General features: G+C 38.6%; 2 protein-coding genes across 3 annotated transcripts in view; one reads left to right on the top strand and one right to left on the bottom strand.

The window, feature by feature from the left end:
• Positions 1 to 1,516: 1,516 nt before the first annotated feature.
• Positions 1,517 to 3,674, bottom strand: LOC117291632 (putative GATA zinc finger domain-containing protein 25). Of its 2 annotated transcripts, XM_033773467.1 has the most exons (4): positions 3,571 to 3,674; positions 3,111 to 3,244; positions 2,449 to 2,670; positions 1,517 to 1,827 (listed from the first exon to the last, which is right to left on the bottom strand). In XM_033773467.1, exons 2-4 carry the CDS (start codon positions 3,186 to 3,188, stop codon positions 1,801 to 1,803), a joined length of 327 nt encoding a protein of 108 aa, XP_033629358.1. In that variant the 5' UTR covers positions 3,189 to 3,244; positions 3,571 to 3,674; the 3' UTR covers positions 1,517 to 1,800. The 2 variants fall into 2 exon arrangements, with proteins under 2 accessions (XP_033629358.1, XP_033629356.1); XM_033773465.1 differs by lacking the exon at positions 1,517 to 1,827 and having other exon boundaries at positions 2,200 to 2,670.
• A 615-nt stretch (positions 3,675 to 4,289) lies between these two features.
• The window catches only part of LOC117291122 (small subunit processome component 20 homolog), a 32,923-nt gene continuing 20,221 nt past the window's right edge, over positions 4,290 to 16,991 (top strand). The window contains exons 1-21 of the mRNA XM_033772656.1: positions 4,290 to 4,638; positions 5,143 to 5,223; positions 6,582 to 6,648; positions 6,792 to 6,924; positions 7,374 to 7,562; positions 8,089 to 8,233; positions 9,175 to 9,417; positions 9,900 to 10,058; positions 10,431 to 10,565; positions 10,699 to 10,776; positions 11,193 to 11,389; positions 12,053 to 12,196; positions 12,353 to 12,444; positions 12,820 to 12,928; positions 13,463 to 13,613; positions 13,735 to 13,800; positions 14,038 to 14,187; positions 14,495 to 14,571; positions 14,853 to 15,179; positions 15,737 to 15,967; positions 16,562 to 16,652. Coding sequence (XP_033628547.1) covers positions 4,594 to 4,638; positions 5,143 to 5,223; positions 6,582 to 6,648; positions 6,792 to 6,924; positions 7,374 to 7,562; positions 8,089 to 8,233; positions 9,175 to 9,417; positions 9,900 to 10,058; positions 10,431 to 10,565; positions 10,699 to 10,776; positions 11,193 to 11,389; positions 12,053 to 12,196; positions 12,353 to 12,444; positions 12,820 to 12,928; positions 13,463 to 13,613; positions 13,735 to 13,800; positions 14,038 to 14,187; positions 14,495 to 14,571; positions 14,853 to 15,179; positions 15,737 to 15,967; positions 16,562 to 16,652 — 2,910 coding nt within the window. The 5' untranslated portion in view covers positions 4,290 to 4,593. The remainder of the gene's footprint in view (positions 4,639 to 5,142; positions 5,224 to 6,581; positions 6,649 to 6,791; positions 6,925 to 7,373; positions 7,563 to 8,088; positions 8,234 to 9,174; positions 9,418 to 9,899; positions 10,059 to 10,430; positions 10,566 to 10,698; positions 10,777 to 11,192; positions 11,390 to 12,052; positions 12,197 to 12,352; positions 12,445 to 12,819; positions 12,929 to 13,462; positions 13,614 to 13,734; positions 13,801 to 14,037; positions 14,188 to 14,494; positions 14,572 to 14,852; positions 15,180 to 15,736; positions 15,968 to 16,561; positions 16,653 to 16,991) is intronic.

The raw sequence follows: 16,991 nt of genomic DNA, 5'->3' as shown, positions 1-16,991 counted from the left end.
AAATTACTTCTTTCTCAAAAACTATGTTACTTCAGAGGGAGCCGTTTCTCACAATGTTTTATACCATCAACAGCTCTCCTTTGCTCAGTACCAAGTAAGTTTTTACGCTAACAATTATTTTGAGATTTACCAATAGTGTCCAGTGTCGTTAAGTTACTTGTTTGCTTGGTACTTTTTTTTTTTTTTACACAATCATTGACTAATGAATTTGAAGCTAGACTTCTTGATGTACAGGAATTTGAAAATGGTAGAACAGTAAAAAAATAAGTAAAAAGGTGACAGTTGAAAACAATTTTTCTTTACTTTGTTATATTTTTTATATTCAAGGTAAAAACTGAACCACACAATGTACAAGTTAATTGCGATATGCCTTATGGCTTTTGAATACATTTAGCATAAAAAGCAATATACACCAAAAACAATGAAAATATACAATTTAAACAAAAATACATATTTAAAAAAGTGACAATCTTAATGTTTGATTGAAAGTGTTTGAAATAAATGATTGTTTGTCGTTGGTTTAAAATACATGATTAATTGATAATACACTTTACAAACATACAAAATAGCACAACAATTGACACAATAAAAATCCCATATTATTAACTGATATAAAAACTTGGATACAGAGTATAGTCAAGTTATTCAATCTGAAATGACAATTCACGATCATCACTTTGTCACGTTCGTTTCCCAAATTATAAATTCATCAAAAATACTCCACAATGCAATGCCTCAAATTCTGCAATAAATTTTACTGATGTCACAATTCTGCGATAGTTTTGCAAAGTAAAAACACACCAAAAATGATGTTAACAAATGCATACAGTTGGTGGTATTTTTCAAATATTTTATTGCTTTCGTTGCTTGCTTGTTTAAATGCTGTATGGGAATAATGAATTATTTTCCCCAAACCACACATTGGAAGAAGTATAGCAATGTGTGAATAACCCGAGCATCAAGCTTCTGGAAGCTCATAATGCTGATAGATACCAAAAAGTTCTTTGCATTTTTAACTAAAAATACAAAAGGAAAATTAAACGCAAGGCCCAATTTTATAGAGCTTCTTCAGCAGCTAATTTTTTTGCTTAACAATTTTCTGCTTAGCGAAAATCAACAGGAAACCAACCACAAGTTTTAACACGCGACATAGTATTTTGGATGGTAGCCTTATTCTGTTTAGCATACTTTTATTGCGCTTAGCAACTTTGTGCATAAGTAGCTCTTTAAAATTGTGCCCAGATCAGTGGTAATGTTTGGAACACTACCTGAAATACAGAGTAGATATTTATTTAAAGCCATTGGACTCGTTCGGTACAGAACAAAAAAAGTTCACAGATTTACAAATAACTTATAGAGTTTAAAGAAGGTAGTGGTGAAAGACTTCTCTTGAAATATTATTCCATGAAATGCTTTAATTTTGAGAAAACAGTAAAACAATATCAATTCTCGATATCGAGAATTACGGATTTATTTTAAACACGTCATGACACGGCGAAATGTGCAGATACAAGGGTGGGTTTTCCCGTTATTTTCTCACGATGTGTGGGCCTTGGACAATACCGTTTACCAAAAGGGTAAAATGGCTTTCAAATGGAATTTGAAATTTGGATTGTGAACACTAAAACAGATTATTTTTATTCAGGATATACCAAATATTTCCTTGATTAAACAGTGCAGGCTATCAAATTGTTTAGACTGTGTTAAGAGTGTCGCTACAAAAATAGAATAAATATTGCAAGATGGTCTTATCTTGTATAAGATATGAGGAACATCTGGAAGAACTGATGACAAGATTCTCTACCACTGCTGTGCAAAGTTGATGTCCTGTTGAAAAAAAGAAAACATATTGAATTGACAAATTTGTTGTCAGAATATTGCGCAGAGTAAACATTTTTTTTTCTATCAAGCAAGTAGGCCGACACCTGACACAGAGTACATGCCTTAACTGTGTTTAGCCTTTCAGTTTTCCAAGTGTAATGAACAGATCCCAATTTCAAAAAGCTATTACAATAAAATAAAATACTTGGCACAGACACCTTTTTCTAAGCAAAATTGGGTTGCCACCAGAAAGAATAATCCCATAGGAATACACAATGTGACTCCTGAGAAGTATTACTGACAGATTCAAATTTGGGGGCACATAAACTCATATATTTTAACATAACCACATTACTTCGAAGTGAAATGATTCTCAAAATGCTTAACACCATCGAAAGCTGCTGTAGGCTTCTAAACCAAAAGTTTGTATTGCCATTCATTTTAAGATTGATTTCTAAACTGTATACCTTCCCCTGTAAAAGCTTTATCAAATCATTGGAGGTCAAATCATTGGAGGTCAAATCATTTGACAATAGCTGTTCTTTGTGCGTCAAAACTTGCAAGTGACCTCGGCGTCCCTGTTGTGCTTTGCATACGCAAGGCATCCATTTGCCCAGATATACTTACACTTGATCTTAGTCTAGTCTTTGCGCTGTGGTTGCCACCATTGGACTCGTAATATTCCCGGCGTCTTTCTTTATCTCTGTTGTTGTGATATTCACCACGGGCGCATCTTTCTGTATTATGGCCCTGAAGTTTCTTCAGCTGTCTCTCGTAACTAGAGCCCTGCCTGGCACGACTTTGTTGCATTTCTTGCATATTCTGTTCCTGTAGTTTTTCCATCTTCTCCTGGAAACGGATTGGAATAAAATGCCAATAATGTTTCCTTGAAAAATTTTAAACGTTAAACTAATGTCCGAAAATATTTTATTTAGAATTAGTTCCTGTAAACTGCTTACCAAACAAAAGGTGTAATGTAACAACTTCAAAAAATAGATAATATTACCACCAGTTGTGGATGATTTTATTAGTTTTTCCATCGCTTGTAAAATATTCACTATCTTAAGTTATAAGACTTAAGTGAGTGAGAATAGGCGACTTTCTGTGACGATAGGTGGCAGCAGACTTACCCGGTAAAGCCATTGGTCTCAGAATTATGCGCATGTTCAGAATTACGTAAACAATGGAATTTTACCCGATAAGTCTGCTGCCACCTAGCATTGGAAAGTCTTCCCATTTTAACATTTTAGAAGGCTAAGTTGTCAAGTGACTGTCAAACACAAACTTACCTGTTTTTCCTGCTCTATTTTATGTTTCTTATCAATAACATTCTGCTTTCTTTGTGCTTCCCAATGGAGAGCCGCCATCTTGTTCAAGAATAAGACAGAGTAGACTCGAGTCAGTCAGCCTCAAATTCGGATAACTGGGGACGAAAAGAAAAGGGCCAACAAAATTTTAATATCATGATTTATCAATGCAATCATTATTTAACCATAAAATTTGTAAAAGGAACGTTGTACTGTTCGTCATAATTTAAACTTTACGTAGCCCATTAAACATAAACGTTTGCTTGAGAAATTGAGCCCATTTGTAAAAAAATGTAAGTTTCCCATAACTTGTTAAGAAGAAAAAAAACTCTATTTCTGACAAAATAAAATCAAAACAAATACAATGACGTCGACGAGTGAGTTAACCATCATAAACCCATTTCTAATTTAAATGCTTCATTAATTAATGAATTTGACTTACCTTGTTTAAAAATTGATTGCGATAAAATGTTGTCAAAGTTGAGCAAACCGGCTGCCAGAACCGCTAAAATTACGGTACAGTTTAGTTTCCGGTCTAAAAAAAAGTACAGCGCGTACGGGTTGTTGCTATAGTGATTAAGGGCGCCCTCTATAGCTGAACGAATGGGAACAACTTGATAAAAAAAAGTTCTTCTTCACAGAACATGACATAATGTTTCTCATTTGTTTTGGAACGGAAATTCAAGCTTCAAGCAAAAGCACATGTAAGTTTTACATGTATCTAGTAGGTGTAAACAAATAAGTAAGTGTAATGTCCCCTCGTCGTTGGTAAAGTTGGAATGATCTTTCTCCCCCTTCCCTATTCCCTCATCCCCCACCCCCAGAAAGTATTGATTGATCATCGATCTAAACATCCGTCTGTGCTGGTTTCGCGTGATTAATCTACAGTTGTTAAACAATCATGGGTAAAAAATAATAATTTTGCAAGGATCGTTCCATGTTTTGACCCCACCAATAATAAGAGCAAGAAACATCAACACAGTAAGCCCCCCCCCCCCTACTTCCAAAGGAGAACACGCCTCCGGCTCCCACCGTTCATCTGCTGTAGCGCCCTCTCGTGGTTCAGATTTCGTATAGGTAGTACTAAAGTTTAGTTTCGTCAAATACCGGTAACGACCGTCACACTGAAGAGATGCGCCATCTATTGTGTCATGTGTTTGGCAATTACATTCAAATAAATCAATGATTTAAGACTCTGCATTTATGATGGTTGTGGTTGAACTCTCTTCCTACATTATGATTATAGTGAAAGAGAAAAAGACAATTATTCACTAGAAATAAGCGTTGAAAGACGGTCGTATTTGATAACTGACCAAAACTTATATTACGGCGCCTTCACCATTTTTGGTGTTGGCCTCATATTGGTGATGTGTGTGAACTTTAAACTTGTGGTCACACGTGTTTCATGTTTTCCCGTCAAGAGGAATGAGTTGAAGGCTCAAAACCTTCCGAATTAACACCCAAAATGAAGTCGAAATCATCAAATCACAGAAATGAAAACACATACAGGGTAAGTGCTTTGATTTACCTCGATACACTTACAAATTATTAAATAAAAAGGGACAAGTTGGATCATCACGAAAGCCCCGCACCGAAACGGCGTTCATTCAATGTTGTGTGTTGTGGCAGTGAGTGGAAAGAGGAAGATGGGCGGGGTTGGTGGGGGGGGGGGGACCTTTTGGTTTTTTATTACAACTTTATTTTTTTAGCCCTATAAAAAAAGTTAGAAACTCCGCTTTCTGTATCCTGCCACAACTTTTTATTTCACTAATTTTTACCTAATTACTATTTTATTATCATATCGATCAGTGTATCATGCACGGTGAATGATAAAGTAAAAACAAAATGTTCACAAGGAAGGGAGTGGTGGGCTGGTGGCAAAAAGGTTTAAACACAACCATAACTTTTGGGTTTATTTTCCACATTTAATTCTGCCTATGTTCTTAATTAATTGTTCAACTATGTAAGTAGTAATTTGATTAACTAATTGTGGTTTTTATTTTGTATTTTTTAGTTCCAGACGTTTTCCGAGCGGATATCCAATATCAACATCGATGTCATCAGAAAAGGAGGTCGTATTGACCGAACACCAGACGTAAGCTAGACCATTCTCTTCAAACACAATACAACAAGAAGTTAATTGCCTCGAAATAATGGAATTTTTCATTCTCCCTTAAAAAAGAAAAGACCAAAAACAAAACCTGAAAACTTGCCAGCATGCACAAACCTAGCCCCATAAATCGGTCCAATCAAACTTTTCGCTTCCTTGAAAAACCATCTGCAACGTTCTGCATCATGAAACTTACCGATCTAATGCTTCAGAAGTTGCAGATAGCACTACACGTGGAATCGTTCACATAGGTATCACAGATTTTGAGTAAAAATCAAGTGAATTTTGCGAGTGAATTTTCTCAACTAACGCTCTTTTACCACTAATGCCGATATGCCAATTGTCCCCCGACCGTGCGCAGATTTTTTCCCATGACAAACGTGTGGAACCATTTGCACACGTTCGTCCTGGGAAGAAAAGATACCCAATCCGCGCTTCGTGTATAAACATACGGACACGCGTCTGGGAACTATTCTTTGTAGTTCCCAGACACGTGTCCATATGTTTGTCAGAAAGCACGGATTGGGGAACCATTCTTTGTAGTTCCCAGACGCGTGTCCATATGTTTATACACGAAGCGCGGATTGGGTATTTTTTCTTTCCAGGACGAATGTGTGCAGATAATTCTACACGTTTGTCCTTGGAAAAAAATCTGCGCACGGTCGGGGGACAATCGGCATCGCGGCATTAGCGGTAAAAGAGCGTTAGTTGAGAAAATTCACACGCAAAATTCACTTGATTTTTACTCAAAATCTGTGATACCTATGTGAACGATTCCAAGTGTAGTGCTATCTGCAACTTCTGAAGCATTAGATCGGTAAGTTTCATGATGCAGAACGTTGCAGATGGTTTTAAAAGGAAGCGAAAGGTTTTGATATCAGTGGTGCTGGGGCCAAGGATACGGAGTGGATTGGACCGATTTATGGGGCTAGCACAAACCCACCCTCTCCAGGACAGCAGCAATGCTTTGTGTAGGAGAGTACAACAATGCAAGATGCGAGATGAACAAACAAATAAACAAACCAAACAAACCAAAACAACAACAACAACCAAACTATCTCTAAAAACCAGGAAAACATAATGTGTGTTAATTCTTTAAATGTTATTGCGATCAATATAGTGGCAAGATGAGAACTCTCACTGACTGAATATGTATTAAATTCATTGACATTTAAATCAATTTACATAGGAGAAATTATGCGTCGTGTGGAAGAGTAGGGATTAACCCTAGTGTTTCTGGTTGACATAGCAAGCACCCTAGTTCACTAATGAAGCATCTGTGATTTCATTAACAGAAATATATATTAAATAATAACTCATATTTTATTTCCTTTTGTTACCAGGATTCGGATACTTTCTTTGCTGCGGGTTTAGCCAAATGGATGGACCTCAACTGTACTCAAGATTTCAGTAAGTCTACTAAACTTGGTTTAGTCTCTTTCTGTATCAAAAATTATCAAACTTAAAAACCTTCTGTCATTATTTAGTTCTGTTGGTAAACTATATGCAAAGTGCATTTAACAAATTGATGTATATATTTTTGTTTCCGACAGCTAATTTCACGAGGGACATCTCTGGTCAAGTTGATAGTTTCCCCCAGCTTGTCCACCATGAAGAGGAGATTATAACAGCTCTCAAGACACATCTAAAGGTTAAGAAAAGCCTGGCGTACCAGCCTCTACTTGAGTAAGTTTCTGTCAGAGAGTTTTTCTATGATTAAGGTTCTAAAAACCTCCTACATCGACTTGTGATAAGTGCTGTGCTTTCTGAGTCCTGTGGAATACAGGCTACTCGGGTGGGATTCGAACACATGACCTCGGTTTTGAGCTGAAATTAACATTGGTTAAATTGTTCAAACTAAGGATTCAAGCTGCTCTAGCCTTTGGGCTAGCTCGGAGGTCTAGTGGTAAAACATCTGTTTTAGCAATGCAAAGGTTGAGGGTTCGAATCCCACCTGAGTTATTTGCCAGTGGATTTTTTTGTTCACAGAACTTGGGAAAGTATAAAACAGTGCTTAATACACTGTGTAACTTGAAGGGTTGAAAACAAATTATATTCTTTATCCCGATGCAAAACTAACATCTTTTAAACAGCATTTCCGTAATTTGTTGACATTTTCTGCTCTGCTTAAACAGCTTGCTTGTGCAACTGGCCAGGGATCTCCAGACTGACTTCTATCCACACTTTGAAGAGTTCTTCAGTATCATTGTCTCTCTCCTCAACACCCAAGACACAGAGCTCCTTGAGAATGCCTTCCGGTCGTTTGGCTACCTCTTCAAGTTCCTGTGGCGGTATCTTGTCAGAGACATCCACAACGTTTTCAGGTCGGGGGATATTTGTTGGTCAGAAACAACAAAATAATAATAATAGTAGTGGCTTCTATATAGCGCTCAAACCCGTCACTCAGTGACGCTCCTGGCGCTTCAGCATTTTTCCTCACAGTCAAGTGTCTGACAGGGACTCGAACCCATACTCTGCTGATCAGAACCCCAGAGCTTGAGTCTGGTGCACTTGATCACCTGAACTTCTTGAACCTTTAACTTTTCTTGGAAGAAATAAAGCAGATGCCAAAAGGAGAAAGAAAAAGTCCACATTTTGTCCAAACCTACAGTTTTGTCTTTCTGGTGATGCTTAAAGTGTCTTAACCTCCTGATTTGTAACATTTTGGAGGTTCTGGGTCTTAGAATAAGGGTAACCCAGATCCGCAAGCTATTTTGAGGAATTTTCACATCCGAAAAATCTCACCACTGCAAAGTAGCTTTAAAATCTCAATTAAAATTTCAAAAAACTTCTCCATAACAAGGCGTTTAATCTTGGTGGTTTTAAAAGTATTTTTGCTTGGATTTCCAGGTTTTATTCGCCTCTCCTGAGCGAGCACCAGAAGGAACACATCCGTAACTTTGCTGCGGAGAGCTTTGCATTCCTCATGAGGAAGGTCAAGGATCACGGTGACCTCTTTGACATGATGCTGCAAAGCCTGGAAGAGAATCCTGATGTAGGCTCTATACCCAGATTATTTTTGTTTACAATCTTCAAATTTCTGCAAATGTTTCAAGTTTCAAGTTTATTTATTTGTCCACAGTATCAAGATCAGTCAATGATAATATATACATAAACAAATATTACTACAATCTACAAATAGAAAGTAGATGTTCATGTTAAATTTACAAGGATACTGCAGGGGAGCCATTTGAGAATAAGAGCGTTTAACCATGGGCCCCTGACAGGCCTGCTCATTGAGCACACACCAAGAGCCATAAGAACCATGTTATTGAGAGGGTACATTATGAGACATGGGGCTCAATGAGCCAGCTGTATTTATGTCAATTTATAGGGAAGGTAATTACTCTTAAGATTAATGGCAAGAACAACCTTAAGTTTATAGAATTCTACAGCTTGGATTAGGCGATATCTCAAAGACGTGACCACCATTTGAGTTAAATGATTTTCTTTTATTCATTACACGGTCGTTTCTAAATTCTACTAGCAACATGATGACGATCGTCGTGTTGATTTGATATTGTTATAGCTATCATCCCTCATCGAGCTTTAATTTTCATCAACAAATGATTGGCACGGTTGGCTTGTGCGTAAAGCGCTTGCCTCTCACCAAGGTGACCCCATTTCGATTCCCGGTCGGGGCCATATGTGAGTTGAGTTGTGCGTTGGTTCTCTGCTGTGCCACGAGGGTTTTCCTAGACTATCCGATTTTCCTCCCTCAGGAAAAAATCAAACACTTTCGATCTTGGCTGTGCTCCGTGGTCATAATGGGTTGATGTGGCTGGCAGCAGAATGCGCCCTTGCATGCCTGCTTCTCGAACACGTTGTAGCCGCGTCCTTCTCAATTCAGCTCTAGCTGCGAGTAAGGACGATTAGCCCCCCAAATTATTATTAAATTGTGTGCAAATTTAATACTTTATTGGTGGATAATTTCAGCAAACTACAGGTCTCGGGAGATTAGTGTTTGAGATGATCAAAAGCGTCAAGAAACAGTTCCACTCATGTACAGAAAAGGTTCTTCCCATTCTGCTGAGTAAATTAGGACCGGTGCATTCCGCTGAGGGCGTCGCCAAACAGTTGCCATGGAAACTGTGTCTGGAGACGCTAAGCGCCACATTTGAGTTCATGGCAGAGTGGACGACCAAGGACCATGCAGGAGTGATATGCAAAATACTTCAGGTATGCCCTCTCGTTGACTTATAAAACTTTCAAACATCGAAGTCTTGCCAAACACCTCACCCTAAAACCCTTAACCGGTGCACTGCTGACGTTATTAAGTAGTAAGTTTTGCAGAGACACTGTGTACCTAAAATTATCTTTTTCCTGTTGAAGCAGCAGCATTTGTCAACATTCTTTCAGAGGAAACAAAATCTAACTCTTTTTGTTGTGTGTTTTAATTATTAGGGCTAGAAGGCTCAGTTGGCGGAAGGTTGTTGGTTCAAATTCGCTCCAGTAAATTTTTCTTTGTTCAACTCGAAATCATTTAAAATATGCCCAGTTGGTTTTCCTTGTGGCTTGTTATTGAATTATATTCAAACACATTTTTTTAATTTTTATCGAGTCAGTATTTGATGTCAAATACTTTTCAAATTGCCATAAATACAGTAACCAGTTTTGTTGGGATCATCATAAATGTCTGAAAATTCTTTTCCGACTTCCAGGAAGCCGTGACAGCAAAGTACAACCACCTGATCTCTGAGACGGATGACACCAGAAGGGATGAGTTTGCTGACCATCTTAGCGGACTAGTCATCTTGATGAACCAATGGGTTGGTTATCATGGAGGTTATCTGATACAACACCCTGACTCATATGCAGCTGTAAGTCACTGATTCCATTCCGCTTTTGGTTGGTTTTCATTTTACCCTAACGCAGTATGTGCATTTCTCGTGTTTGTGCACTGTGCCCAGTTCAGCACACGTGTGTGAATCTCCTGGTTTATCCTGATTTTAGGTTTTTCTCAAAATCTCCTATAGCCTTCACATTTTCAAATTATGCTCGTCTTCAAATTTTCTTGAAAGAAGTAAAACAGTCACCAGTCAAAGGGAGAAAGAAACAGTCTGCATTGTGTCCAAAACTGTAGTTTTGGTACTTCCGGTGTTGCGCAGAGTTTGCACAGAGGCTGTTCAGAAGAGTGTATATGAAATCATTTCGTTCGGTTTCAGATTCAATGTTTGGTTTTATTATTCCAGGTGATTTTGAAGTTGATAGCGGATGGTGCAATCCAAGGACAATGTGCAGATGCTGTGCTGGACCTAACAGCAACTTTACTCAATACAACCCAGTGTGACCTTAATAATGAGTCCGTCACTAGTCTCATTACGGCGGTAAGTAAAGGATATTAACTACACTCAAGATATTGGGGTGTCATGGCTGAGCAGATAAGCGCACCGACTTCAAGCTCTTGTGTTTCTGTTCAGCAGGATATCTTAAAGTATAATGTATTGATCTTTTTTTCAGGTATTCAGCAGTAGCTTTGAACAGGTCCAGGTACTACACTTCAGTCGTCAACTCTTCGACATGGGATCTTTTGAAAAGGTCTGTCTTCTTAAAATCAACACTTCTTCCAAAAAGAGATTTAACTCACCTCATTCTTACACGAAAATCTACTCATTTTTTTCCTTCCCTTCTTGCATTATAACATATAAACTTGCAACTGTCAAATGCCATTTTCTTAAACACCTGAACAAGAATTGCTATGAAAAATGTAGTTTTCTGTAGAGGTACTCTAAGAAAAACCAGTTTTATCAGTGGCCAGGTTCATCCAGCTTGCTTAGTACAGAAAATAATTGCTTAGCAGAAACATGTTACCAATCAAGATACCTTCTGTATTGTTGTTTGACTGGTCCCATACAACATTCTCGCTTAGCAGGAGAATTTGCTCAGCACCGTTTTCTCGCTTTCGAGCTTAGATTCTTCTCTTTAAACTTAAACCCCACTTGCTCTTACATCAGGATGTTCTACACCCTCTGTTGCACTTTTGCCACGCTGTGATGAGTGAAACGGCGCCCTCGTCGTCCAGCATGCATCAAGGCGTCTTGTTCACACTCTGCAATCTGATCCTCAGTAAGCAGCCGCCCATAACAGACGGTGCTATGCTGGACGGGTACTCACCGTATGTTGTTGACTTCAGTCTGGATGTTTACAAAAGGTATTTCAAAGCTTTGTTTCAATATTTAGATTGAAACTTATGGGGCGCTAGATGGCTGCAGACTTTCTAGGTAAATATACTGTTCTGGGTAATGTTCACTCACTCACTCACTCAGTCGACCCAAGTTGTCGCGTTGCTGCATGTTTTAAGTCGGGCTCTATGTCTGACATGCCACACAACTCTATCCTGCATACAGCTGATTAGCTCCTCCTTGTTGACTACTCCTGCATCCTCGATCAGGGTCTTGAGCATGGTGTTGGTGGGTCTTCCAGGAGTAATGTGTGCAAGCTCAAATCTGTGTAAACAATGGAAGTTTACCTGCTTAGTCTGCTGCCACCTTGTGTTCTAAAGTCTCCTATTCAATAAGTTCTTTCTTTCGCAGGAAGAATAATACCCAAATAGGGGGATACACAATCTACGGTACAAACTTTGTAGCTTAAAAACTTATTTAAAACTTTTTAATTTTTTTTAAAAATGATTACCTTAAAGTGAAACCGCTCTCAAAACTCCTTTCTATCAAAATGTACTGTAGGCTTTTAACCAAAGGTTTTTCTTGCCATTCATTTTAAGAGTTGCTTCCGAACCTATACATTCCCTCGTAAGATTTTGTTTCTTCTAAATAAAGTAAGAACAAATTTAATTTGTTGTCAAACTTCTCGACAGCCAAACCAAGAAGAAGAGCAAGAAGCATGCAGCAAATTTCCCAGAGTACCTCGTGTCGTTACTTGAGTTCAGCCCAGAGTTACTCGGCCAAGAAAATGTAGTGTCTGCACTGTGGGGCGCCCTCGTTTGTCTACCTAGTGTCAGGTACTAGAAATATTATTAAACTAACACCATGAGGTAATTTTTAAATGCATGTTATACTGACAATGTCTTTTCTTTAATTATCATATAAGTGTGTTATTGTTCTTGTATTTTAAAAGAATGAAAGTTTTGACTAATTTTGTTGCTTTTGTTTTCCAGACCCCTTGATGGTCGGAATGTGACGCCCAAGTTGAAGGGCCTCGTTGAGACGCTGTGGGAAACAGCCGAACAGCAAGAGGGTACAACCAAAGGTAAATTGCTGTTATGAAATATTATCAAATTATTTTGTAATAGTCCACAAAGTCAAGGTCTTATCACTATCAGGCTAATGATATTTAAAACCATATTGACTCATTCCTTATTATATTTATAGAGTATAATGAAAATACATTTTTAATTTTTGTTCTAACAAACGACCAAAACCCCCAGTGTTTGTTCCGCAGGCATGATATTCTTCCTACTCTAGTCTGATTTCCGATTATTCTTTTCCCTTGGGAAAAGCTTACATCATGGCTACAGCCACTATACTCAATGAAATGTTACTACCTTTTCCCAAGGACCAAATATCCTGCCTGGTTAAGTTACAAACACATGTCTAGTTTTTTGTTATTATTTATACCTTACAGACACACTGTTGTACCTGTTATCGCAAGCTTCATGCACGCTACTCCTCTGTGGTAAAGAAGAACCAACTCAATCTCTCTTAGAAGAAGACTTCATTCTGAAAGTTCTCAGGTAAATATGTAAGATTTGAGGCATTGTATGGTTAGGTATAAATGTGTATTCAGTTTGCGCTAACACTAAAGTAATAAATAATAATAACCGGAAGGGCGCCACAAAGCGCTTCCAAAATTATTACCCATGGTCACTGATAATTGTTTTAATTCATTCCTTAAACCATCTCAGCTCCCTGGGGAGTATACAGCCTGTGCAACAAATATGGGCTACTCGGCTAAATCAATTACAGGAACCATCTCTGCCCTCACAGGTACCCATTTACCCCTGGGTGGAGAGAGGCAATTATAGTTAAGTGTCTTGGTCAGGGACACAAGTGTACAACCAGGACTCGAACCCACACTCTGCTGAACAGAAACACAAGAGCTTGCGTTCAGTGCTCTTATCTGCTCAGGTACAACACACTACCATGTGTGTAACTACTTGCCTTTGAGAACTTGTTTTGCAATTTTTCTACTACCACTGAGCTAGCCATTTTGAAGGAATTTTCACATTCATCAACTCTCATCCTTGTGCATCTCTTCTTCCTTATAGATCGTGTCCAACGTCTTCTCACGTACTCCTTGTAGGAGATCTATACTTCACCCAATCAGCCATTCTTGGAAACACCAGCGTTCTTTCTGACGAGAACCTTCAGACCCTGTTCCCGGTTCTGCAGCCAAATCTGTCCTCACCACACAAGCAGGTAAAACATTGGAATGAGATATTCAAAATTTCATGATGTATTTTTTTCAATACCTATTTTGTAATAGCTTCATAAATTTATTGAGGAAATAATATTTTGATATTTGTTTGATTTACTGAAGGTGAGGACGTTGACACTGCGGATATTGTCACAGTTTCCAGTTAAACTCCCTTCAATACCAGATCTTGTAAGTAAGAGTGACAATTATCTATGACATACTAATGAATTAAATTTATTTTATTTTTTAATTCTGGTTATGAAGTTAAGAATTCTCAGAAAAGCAATTGTAATCACTGTACTAACCAAGAACCCAGTGGAGAAAAGACAAGAAAGGAAGTTGCATACAAACAAACAACAAACACCACAACAAACAAACAAACAAACAAACAAACAAACAAGCATTTCTTTCGCTCTACACAAACAGCCCGTCCGTCAGGTGTGTGTCTTCAAACTGTGTCTGGAGGCTGAGCTGGTTCCAACATCCGTGGAGAACTACCGGGAGAAACTCAAGCAACTCCAGAAGTTAAGCTTTGATGCGGTCCTGCCTAACGTACCTGTTGGTAACTTCAAAGAGGTATAGGCCATTTTTTCTTGGGTATAAGACTTGTCTTATCCAACTTTCAGATGTTAACAAAAGTCACTGCGTCTTGTCCATCGATGTGCCTTATCTGATAACGATTGAGTTCATTGTGAAGTTTCACTGTGTGAAACCGTGTCCAATTCTTTCTTAACGTCCTGGGTAATCCTAATGATATAAAATTATGTTTCATATATGTTAACACTTGAATTTTGTTTCTGTGCCTTGATACTTGTTGGAAGTGGAAGTTGGAAGTTGAGACCCAGTTCATTCAATTACTTCTTTATTGGTTTACTATTCCCAGGTGGCCTTAAGATTTCTAATTGGAACACTCTATGTGAACTTTCAGCTGCTTTGGCAACCAACCATGGAGCTTATTAAGTGAGTATTTAATTTCCACCTACTTGTCCTTTATTCAACGATCCAATAATTGAAATGCAGCATATACTTTGGGTAACTGTCAAAGATCAGGCCCCAGTTTCATATTCATAGAGCTGCTTAAGCACAAAAAGTAGCTTATCACAACTTTTTTTTAAAGCACATTTCTTTGAAGTGAAATGATTTTAAAATGCATTATACTGTCAAGTGTAAGTTCATTAGTCTTTAATGCCATTAATTTCAAGAATGATAACCAAGCATATACCTTCCCTTTAAACTTCTAGGTCTCACGCCTATGGTATGGAGAAAAAGTGTTTCTGGTCTGTCTACATGGAACATCTGAACGACTTGGCGTCAGTTCACGAGTCTGCTATCCGTCTCAGAGATGACGCCTCAACCCCGACCCTCGAAGACTCCTCGGAGATGGATTCAGAGGACACGCAGGATCTGACGGAGCTGTATGGGAAGGTTTACAGTGAAAGTACGGCCGATGCTGATAGGCCAGACCCCTGGAATGTCAGACAGATGATGTGGAGAACGATGGGTCTGTTTGCTGATCGGGCAGAGGGTCGCTCGAGGGACCTTGTGCCTCTACTCTTCAGATTCATCGAGTAAGTTCATTATTTATAATTTTCTTGTTACTTTATATTGAGTTGTTGATCATTAGATACACTAAGTAGGATTTGAAACTTTGCGTTGTGGAGAAACCTTTGCCCAATTACATGGCTCTGCTTACCGTAAGCAAAGAATCGGCACTCACAGAAGCAGGGAATTCCACACTAACTTTAAGCAAATTTCACAGGTAAGCAGGAAATTTTTGCCTTTGCGAATGCTTACTCCATGTTGCTAGCCATTCTTTGCTTACATAGTTATCACAGAAATTCGGCGCTTGCACAGTAAGCGGAAAATTGTGATCGAAACCAGAGCCATAAAATGGGGCCCAGAAAATAAGGCAGTAAATACTACTTTCGCTTAGTGGATTGAGGAGGCTTCTCATTCTAAGCTTCACTTCTGCGGATTGAGTTCTGTATTGGTTCTAGGCTGCTCTAGTCATCATTAGGAGGCGGCTATCTATGTAGCAGCCGAAATCATGATTCAATTGATCGGGGTGAAAATTTCTTGAGAAAATTTTGATTGACTGTTTATTATTTTTTCCCCTCGAAAACAGAAATGAGTTTCAGCAGTCGAATGTCAACAATGCCCCAGCGCAAGACATCAGAGTCAGATCTAGTCAAAATTCTGACGCCAACGTTGATACCAGCATGGATCAGAGGGAAGATGGGGATGAATCATGGGCGGAGCTCCAGGAAAATGAGGAGGAGGAGGAGGAGGTGGAGGAGACTCCGAGACGAGGAAGGAGGAAAGGAAAGAGAAAGAAAATCAAAGGATCAGTTTATCGGTAAATCAAAGCCAGATAATTTGTATGATTTGTTTTTACCCTTACACTGGTGTGCATCAATTACTAATAATAATAATAGTGGCTTCTTATATACCGCATATATGTTGCTCAGTGACGCTCAAGGCGCTTTAACATACACTATTTCTTGCAAGGTGCGCGGGACTTTGTTTGAATTATGAGACTTACTCCTTTCACATAGCACTAAGGTGCTGTGACACAATGTATGCACTGTATACTTGGTACTTTCCCGAGATCTGTGAACAAAATCCACAGGCAAGTCACTCGGGTAGGATTCGAACCCACGACCTTTGAACTGCTAGAGTAGATGTCTTACCATGGGACCACTGAGCTAGCCTGGTGAGTAAAGGCAATTCAAATCCTATGTGGGACACTGACTCCCAAAACAGCGCAACCAAGAATGTTGTAATGATGACATCGGGTGAATCGGGTCTCTTGAACCTTTTTTATATTGAGCCATAACCTTGTTGGTCTTACAGTGTTGTCTTGCAACAGTTCAATGACATGCAAATATTTAACTTACATGTATAAAACGTGATAATTTCAATAATATTTGTATGTCTTTGATGATTTCAGAGCATTAGTCACCTACCTTCAGCTTTTCAGCCGATTCAAGGATCCCAAGTCAATGTACAAGGAACCACAACTACGCCAGCTCTATCTGAAGGTAACACCTGACGATCTCAACAAGTTTTACATACAAGAAATCATTTGCAATGTATTTAACTTAAGGCAGTCTAACTAGTTTCATTTCAGTCCATTTCACATTTATTCTGGTTTTGAAGGCAAGGACTCTCAGAAAAGCTAGAGTCCTAACTTGTACTATTTCTGGTCCACACACCAGGGCTCAATTTCATAGAGCTGCTAAGCACAAAAATGTGCTTAGCATGAAATTGTTGCCTTGATAAAAACAGGATTACCAACCCAATTTACACGTGATTTTCAGGATAAGCAAACAACAGCTGAATATCAGCAAAAAGCAAAATGCAACAAATGGATATTTGGT

Source organism: Asterias rubens, chromosome 6 (genome assembly GCF_902459465.1).
Source record: "Asterias rubens chromosome 6, eAstRub1.3, whole genome shotgun sequence".
In the NCBI taxonomy this organism is placed as follows: Eukaryota; Metazoa; Echinodermata; class Asteroidea; order Forcipulatida; family Asteriidae; genus Asterias; species Asterias rubens.
Note: the sequence above shows the minus strand (reverse complement) of the source record. Positions and strands in the feature narration are given on the sequence as shown.